This window comes from Coenobita brevimanus, chromosome 78, assembly GCF_032717465.1.
Source record: "Coenobita brevimanus isolate Jiangsu-jjx chromosome 78, ASM3271746v2, whole genome shotgun sequence".
Lineage (NCBI taxonomy): Eukaryota > Metazoa > Arthropoda > Malacostraca > Decapoda > Coenobitidae > Coenobita > Coenobita brevimanus.
Genome location: NC_137031.1, coordinates 31187751 through 31195250, shown reverse-complemented (window position 1 = coordinate 31195250; position 7500 = coordinate 31187751). Strand labels below are relative to the sequence as shown.

General features: G+C 45.3%; 1 protein-coding gene across 1 annotated transcript in view; it reads left to right on the top strand.

Annotated features, from left to right (window-relative positions):
• LOC145408668 (uncharacterized) overlaps positions 1-7500 on the top strand; it is a 228997-nt gene that overhangs the window by 162642 nt on the left and 58855 nt on the right. The window contains exon 2 of the mRNA XM_080279349.1: positions 3756-3875. Within this exon, the coding sequence (XP_080135475.1) occupies positions 3756-3875 (120 nt within the window). The remainder of the gene's footprint in view (positions 1-3755; positions 3876-7500) is intronic.

Sequence of the window (7500 nt, the reverse complement as noted above, 5' to 3'; positions counted from 1 at the left end):
GTCAGGGAAAGTGACGTAAAATTAAAATTCTGTCATCTAACCTCTCTCTACCCCTCACCCCCTCGTCCCCTCATCTCCCCTCTCCTACACTTTTCCCCTCTTCCTCTTACCAACCCTCTCCCACTCCCTTTCCCCTGTCCCGTCATTCCCTCTCTTCCGTCCCTCAATCCCCTTCCATCCCTTCCCCTCATCTCCCCTCTTCTATACTGGCTTTTTCCCCACTCCCTTTTCCCTCTACCACATCCTCCCTCTTTCATCCTTTACCTCTCTCCCATTCACCTTCCCTCTCCCACCCCTTTTCCTCTCTTCTCATCCACCTCTATAACCCATTTCCCTCCTGCCTCCCTCCCCCTTTTCCTCCTCCTACTTTTACCCCCTCACATTACCCAGTCCCTTTCCTTCACACCCTCTCCCCCTCACTCTCGTTTCTCACCCCCTTTTTCTCTTTCTCTCACTCTCATTCTCCCATCCCCTCTCCTCCCCTCTCACCTCTCACCCCGTCTCTTACGGCAGGAAAGGGGTGACAGGTGTGGAAGAAAAGGTGTGGCAGGTGAGGAGATGAAGTGGTCACATTTCTGATGAAACCACCCTTATTTCAACTTATTTCCTCGTCTGTCTTTTCTTCTTTCACTTCTTGTTTTTCCTCGCTTAGCCCTTGATTCTTCCTACTGGAGGTGTTGGATTGGTTGCAGAGAAATAGATGAGGAATTGGCTGCAAAAGGGACTAAAGTGACGATGGACATTGACTTTAAACAGACAGAAATGACGATAAAGAACTGGCTAAGAGGAGACAGAACTAACAACGCAGAATTAACGATAGATGGAACAGAGCCGAAGGTGCAAAATGTAACTGGATTTAGGGAGACAAAATTAAGAGCGAAATGACTGAAGAAGGGAACGCAAAAATGGCGATACAGAAGCGGTTGAAATGACATTGTAAAATTACGTGTCGAATGGGCAAAATTGGCTGCGTAAATCTCGCCTCAGTGGAAAAGGTCATTCGAGGTCACCCCTTCCCCCCCTCCAATCCACAACACCAGCTGCGCCCCCGTCAGATTGAGCAGTTTCCCCTCGTACGTCTTAATGGGGGGAGGGGGGTTAACTAATGGCACGAGTCTCTCTCTCTCTCTCTCTCTCTCTCTCTCTCAGAAAACAAACAACGCTTAAAACCACAACACGTCCCTCAAAAAAATACATAACAGAAGAAGGGTAAACAAACTTCAAAAATAATACAGAGAGTCTTGGGATAATGGAAGCCAAATCCTACATGTAATTTTAATATATCTACGTATATTTCCGATCCTCGTATAACCAGACGAATTAAGTTTATTTATGGATCTCTCAAATCGACGGATCTTAAAATTTTTCGTGGCATTTCTCCATTTTGCATTTGTCTGTGGCCCCCCTGCTGGTTTTGCCAATGGAGTGCCTGTCTTGGGTAGGATGGGGTCTTGCATTAGAGTGGGCGAGATTTGGATTGTGTGTGTGTGGAGGAGGGGGGGAAGGTCGTGTGTCTGGGGGGATGTTGTGTGTGTGGGGGGGTGGGGGTGTTATGTGTGTGTGTGGGGGGTGACGGGTGTTGTGTGTGTGTGGGGGTGTTGTCTGTGTGGGGGGGGTTGTGTATATGGAGGGGGGTTGTGTGTGTGTGTGTGTGTGTGTGTGTGTGTGTGTGTGTGTGTGTGTGTGTGTGTGTGTGTGTGTGTGTGTGTGTGTGTGTGTGTGTGTGTGTGTGTGTGTGTGTGTGTGTGGGTGGGTGGGGGTGTTATGTGTGTGTGGGGAGGGAGGATTGTGTGTGTGGAGGGGTATTGTGTGTGTGGGGGGGTTGTGTGTGTGGAGGGGTATTGTGTGTGGGGGGGGTTGTGTGTGTGGAGGGGTGTTTTGTGTGTGTGTGTGTGTGTGTGTGTGTGTGTGTGTGTGTGTGTGTGTGTGTGTACAAACAACCCAGGTCTGTAGGATTGAGATTCAGCATATCATACAGATAATAATATATGAAGGTATTAATAGGAAAGTACAAAAAAAAAATCAAATAGTGAACTGCCGATAACGAAGAAAGAAAGTGCCGATATCCAGGGTGTCAATGGTCATGGAGAAAACTGCCGATATTTCAGACAGGTGTCAAGAAATAGGTAATAATGTGCCGATGTACGAGAACACTGCCGATATCATGGGCTGATAATGCCTATAGGTTTATCCGAGAGACTGACCGGCCCGGGAATCGAACTCAGGTTGAACCAGTTGCGACCTGAACGTTCTAACCAACGCACCTCCGACTCCCTCATAAGTCCTACACAAATCGCAATGGAAGATGTGCAAGGAAGCGTCAAAACCCCACGAGAGTGCCACACATTCTATAACTTTCACCTCACCACAACTTTAGAGCACTTAAACTCTCTCTCTCTCTACCACCCCAAGCAACACTTCACCGCCACTTGGCCACTTGATATGCTGTGTTGTTGCATCCTCCTCAACAGTTTATGGAACCACCCCTTTGGCATGTACCCTGTGTTGGTTTTAGAGATGTTTGTGTGTTGACTGTTTTGTGGGATTTTTATGTGACGCTGAGTTACTGGTTATGTCTGTCACTTTAATATTCTCACTCTCTCTCTCTCTCTCTCTCTCTCTCTCTCTCTCTCTCTCTCTCTCTCTCTCTCTCTCTCTCACCAATCACGTATTCCATGGATGTACTGCAAATTATTTCTGTATCATGGCAATTATATGTACACCCTATATGTGGCACAGACCTCAAATATATATGTATAAAACTGTATTATATGTATGTTCTTCCCTGATATATAAGAGCCAATGCAAATCTGGGTATAAATTGATCCCAAATAAACATACCAATCTGTGTAATATGTAAAAATGATATACATAATTTATCTGTGCTATTTACATATCATTTGTATATATTTCATCTCGACGCTAAAAGTTTTCTGGCTATTTTTTTTCTCTTCTCGCTAAAAAAAAACTTCGCTGCTTTCGCGCCCGGTCCTCACGCTGTTATTTCCCCATGCATTTTGTTCTTCTTCCTTTGCTCTACGCCTTTTATAAATATTAAATTCCCAAATTACCCCCTCCAATTGTAATATACTCCCTCACTTCACCAGAACAAACCAGCAACCTTCCCTTCTCCTCTCCCCTCCCCCTTGGTCCCCCTCCTTCCCCCTTCCTAACCCTGTTCCTACCCCCTCCTAACCCCCTTCCTACCCTTTTACTGCCCCGTCCTAACCCCCTTCCTTCCTTCTTTCCTACCCCCTCCTAATCCCTTCCTGCTAACTCCTAATTCCTTCCTGTCCTTCCTTTCCCCTTCTTTGCCCACTTCCCCACTTTCCTCCAACTCAGCGTCTCCCACTTACATCTCATCCCTCTCTTCGCTCCCTTCTTTTTCCTTCCTTGTCCCTCCTTCCCCTTCAAATATAACATGACCCTTTCCCATCCCCACTCCTCTTTCCTTTTCCCCTTCCACCTTCCCCTCCCTTTTCAACGCAGCATAACCTCGTCATATTTCCCCCGTCTCATTTCGTTCCTATGCCTTTCCTATCCCCCTCCTTCCTTCACTGTCCCCCTCCTACCCATCCCTCCCCTCTCCTTGCCCCACTCCTCTTCCCTTTCCCCCTTTTTCCCTTCCACTGTAATATAGCCCCACTCAATATCCCCACCTTCCTACCCTACCAGTCCTACTACCCCTCCCCCGCCCCACCTGCACCAGTACCCACAGCCGACCCCCACAGCTAATAACTCTCTCATCGACCCAGTGGACTCCAAGTCATGGATACAACTCACGCCCCAACGAAGAGTGTACTTCGGCAGCAACAAGGGGCGCTCGTCCGCATCCTACTCCTACTCCTCAGGCAACCCGGCGGCCGCTCCACATGGTTTGAGACACATTTTTGCTTCTCCGCTAGCTCGTTTATCTCTGTCTCTAAACCAAGGCACCAACTCCGAGCTGTTTTAGCGTCTCTACTAGCCGTTTCCTAGCAGCTACCTACTACAGCCTTATAGTACCTACTAGAGTGGACCTACTACTACTATTACTACTACTACCTTGCACTGCTTGTGTGTTGTGAGGCCATCAAAATAATATTCTCACACTCAGAGGCTTTCTCCATTGATCGTATTTTCGTCAGTTTACGGGTCTCCCCAGCATCTCTGCCTTACCAGTTTATTCCTTTATTTGATATAATAATAATTCTTGTATGCAATAATATAACATTTGTCGACATCACTGGTTATAAATAAGATGCTAGAGAATATTACCCCTTCAGTACGATGACGCCATTCCTTATTTTGTTCCTCCAATCTCCAGAAGCTTTTACTCAGCTAAGAGGTACACATTTCAAGAGGTCACTCTTATGCTGAATAAAATCGTCTTGATATAGGAAATAAAAAGAATATAAACAGACGTCATCGTAAATGAGTAAAGAAAATTAGGCAAAATAAATCGATAAGGAGGAGATGCTAAGGAGCCTCCTAAACTGACGAGAATACGGCTCGATCCATGTGTCCCAATCACTCCTATACTAGAGCACACGCAGGCGACCTCACCACGGCTCTAGCCCCTCGGCCACCACCACCACAGCACTGGCCACGGGGGAACCTTACAGTGTGCTGCTAAAAGAGTGCTGAGCTGGCTGACTGCTCCTCTATGGGTGCTGACCGTCTCATTCTTTCCCCACCTCTTTCCCCTCTTCTCCCTCCCCCTCTTCATCAGTAACATAACTACGGATTAGTAACCCGTATTTTATCCATCTCAATGTTGAGTATCTTTCTGTCTCCTCCATCTATCCCTCCCCTATTATCCTCTCTCCCACCTTCCCCCTCTCCCTTCTTCTCCCCTCTCCTTCCTCCTCCCATTCATCCATCTATCATCCTTCCTCGTAAATGGCCTGCCTAGGGATCAGTCACCACTTCCAGATCCCGGTGTCTGGTGACCCTTGCATGCCAGACTGGAAGACATGTCCCCTTTTCCAGCCTACCACAAAAACGTCTGCCATGAAACCCTCCCCTTCATTAACCTGCTCTGCTTAACCATGCGCTTCCAGAGATCATCAGAATAGACTGCAAGATATGTCCCGTCTGCCAGCCCACGTAATAGTCTCCCCCATAATCTTCCCTCCCTCCCCTCCCCCCCCCCGGCTAACTTGCTCTGCTCTTGAATGCGCTTCCAGAGATAGAGCTGGAAAGTATGCCCCCCCCCCTCACCATTCCAGCAACAAGAGTGCTTCTTCCCCTACATTCTCACCGCCTGCTAACTTGGCCTACTTTTAATTACGCTTACAGAGAATATCAGCATAGAGGTGAATGTGCAAGTTGGACCTCAAAGAATTCCCAGAAAATCATTTATGCCCACCCCTTCCCACGCCTTTCCAGCCTGCCAACTCGGCCTACTCTTCATTGCGCTTACAGAGAATACCAGCATAGAAGTGAATGTGCAAGTGTAGACCTATCAAACAACTAGAAAATAATATGTCCCTCTCCTTTTTACTAGGCGCCAAAAATGTTTCCCCTACTATCTTCCCATCGACTAACTTGGCCTGTTGTTGAATGCGCTTCCAGAAAATATCAGCTTAGACATGAATGTGCAAGTCTGGCCTCTGAAAGAACTCCTGGAAGATATGCCCTCCCTCCTTTTCCAGGCAAAAAATAATGTCCGTCCTGGAATCATCCCCTCAGTTAACTTGCTCTACTCGTGAATGCACTCCTAGAAAAAGAAGTTCTAGAAATGAGGTCTCTCCTCCACCCCACTCCCTTTTTCTAGATACCAGAATGTTTCCCCTACCTCCTTACCCTTCGCCAGCTTACTTCCCTCTTGAATGTGCCTCTAGAGATTATCAAAACAGAAGTGAATGTGAAGGTCTACCCTTTGAAAGAAATTCCAGACGATAATAACGTTCCCCCTTCCATTTACCAGGCACAAATCATGTCCCCTATAATTATTCCTTCAACTAACTTATTCTACTCTTAAATTCGCTTCCAGAGTGCCAACACAGAAGTGAAAATGCAAATCTGACGCCCGGAAGAATTATATATCCCTCCCGCCCTCCCTTTTTCAGATACCAAAAATGTTTCCCGTCTTCTCACCCTTCGCTAACTTCTTTCACTCTTGAATGCGCTTCCAGAAATTCCAGCATAGACGTGAATGTGCAAGTGTGGCTTCGAGAAAACTTCCTGTAACTTCACCCACGGGCAGACGAGAGAGAGAGAGTGCTGTATATGCATGCCAGCTTCTCACACAAACAAAAACAGTACATATCACATTGTCGCCAAACTTGTGACGATGCTCCTTCTTGCAGATCCTGAGATGGGGTCTGCCTCTGCCACAAAGTTACGAAAATAAAAATAGTGGAGGATTTGGCTTACGTAGCAGTCCTAATCAAAATTATTTTAAGCTGGGCTCCTATGTTCTTGAAATTCGTTCTAATATCCTGCGATAAAAAGCGATACTATGACATAACATTGAGGACTAATTTGGTTCCTGTGGCAATTTTAATTTATATTTATTAAGTTTCCTGTTATGCTGTACTGTTTGAAATTTTACACCATGCTATAGAAACAAAGTCTGACACACACACACACACACACACACACACACACACACACACACACACACACACACACACACATACACACACACACACACACACATTCCCCTGGTACACTACTAGACGACAAAGAGAGAGATTTTAATCGAAATTATCAATATACAATGAGCTGAGCTAACAAAGAAATCATTCAGTGTGATTATTGGTTTGGTGTGAGGTGGGAGAGACTGAAGGAAAGCTGATCCAAATTACTGAACTAAATTATCAAGCACCTAGTTATCGTAAATGAAGGTTAATTAGTCAAACCCTCGTCATTATTTATCTCAAAACGGGAGAGGAAGTTGAGTAAGAAATTGTATGCTTTGTTTTATCTTTGCCTATCAGTTTCGTTTTGTTTTTTTATAATTTTCTTTACGTTGGTCTCCTTTCTTTATCTTCTCTTCCTCCTGCAAGAGCTAATCGGTATAAAATTGTCCCCTGTAGCAAGAAACACAAAGGCATCGTCGTACTGAAGGGGTTATTGGCGAGATTTAAACCCTTTCACTACGAGCGACGTCTTTTAAAAATACAAAAGTAAATCGCTGGGTGGTAGTCGACACAAAAAATTTAAGAAATAAATAAAAATGTAAATAAGCAGAAGATGGGATTGCGTTAAGGAGCTGCCCATAGAGATACTGGGAGCACTGGTAGAAATGATGTCTGTGAGAAATGGTAGTATGGTAGTAATGACGAAAATGTGAGAAATGGTAGTATGGTAGCAATGATGCAATGTTCTGTGAGAATTGGTAATGTGGTAGTATAAGAAGTGCTGTAAATATGTTTGGTAGTATAGTGTAGGACTAATGTAAGTATCTTTGTCGTATGGTAGTAAAGTTATGGTAGAACTGAAGGAGACGCGTAATGGTAGTCTATGGATAATGCTGGTATATCGTAAAACTGACACATAAATCTAATAGGT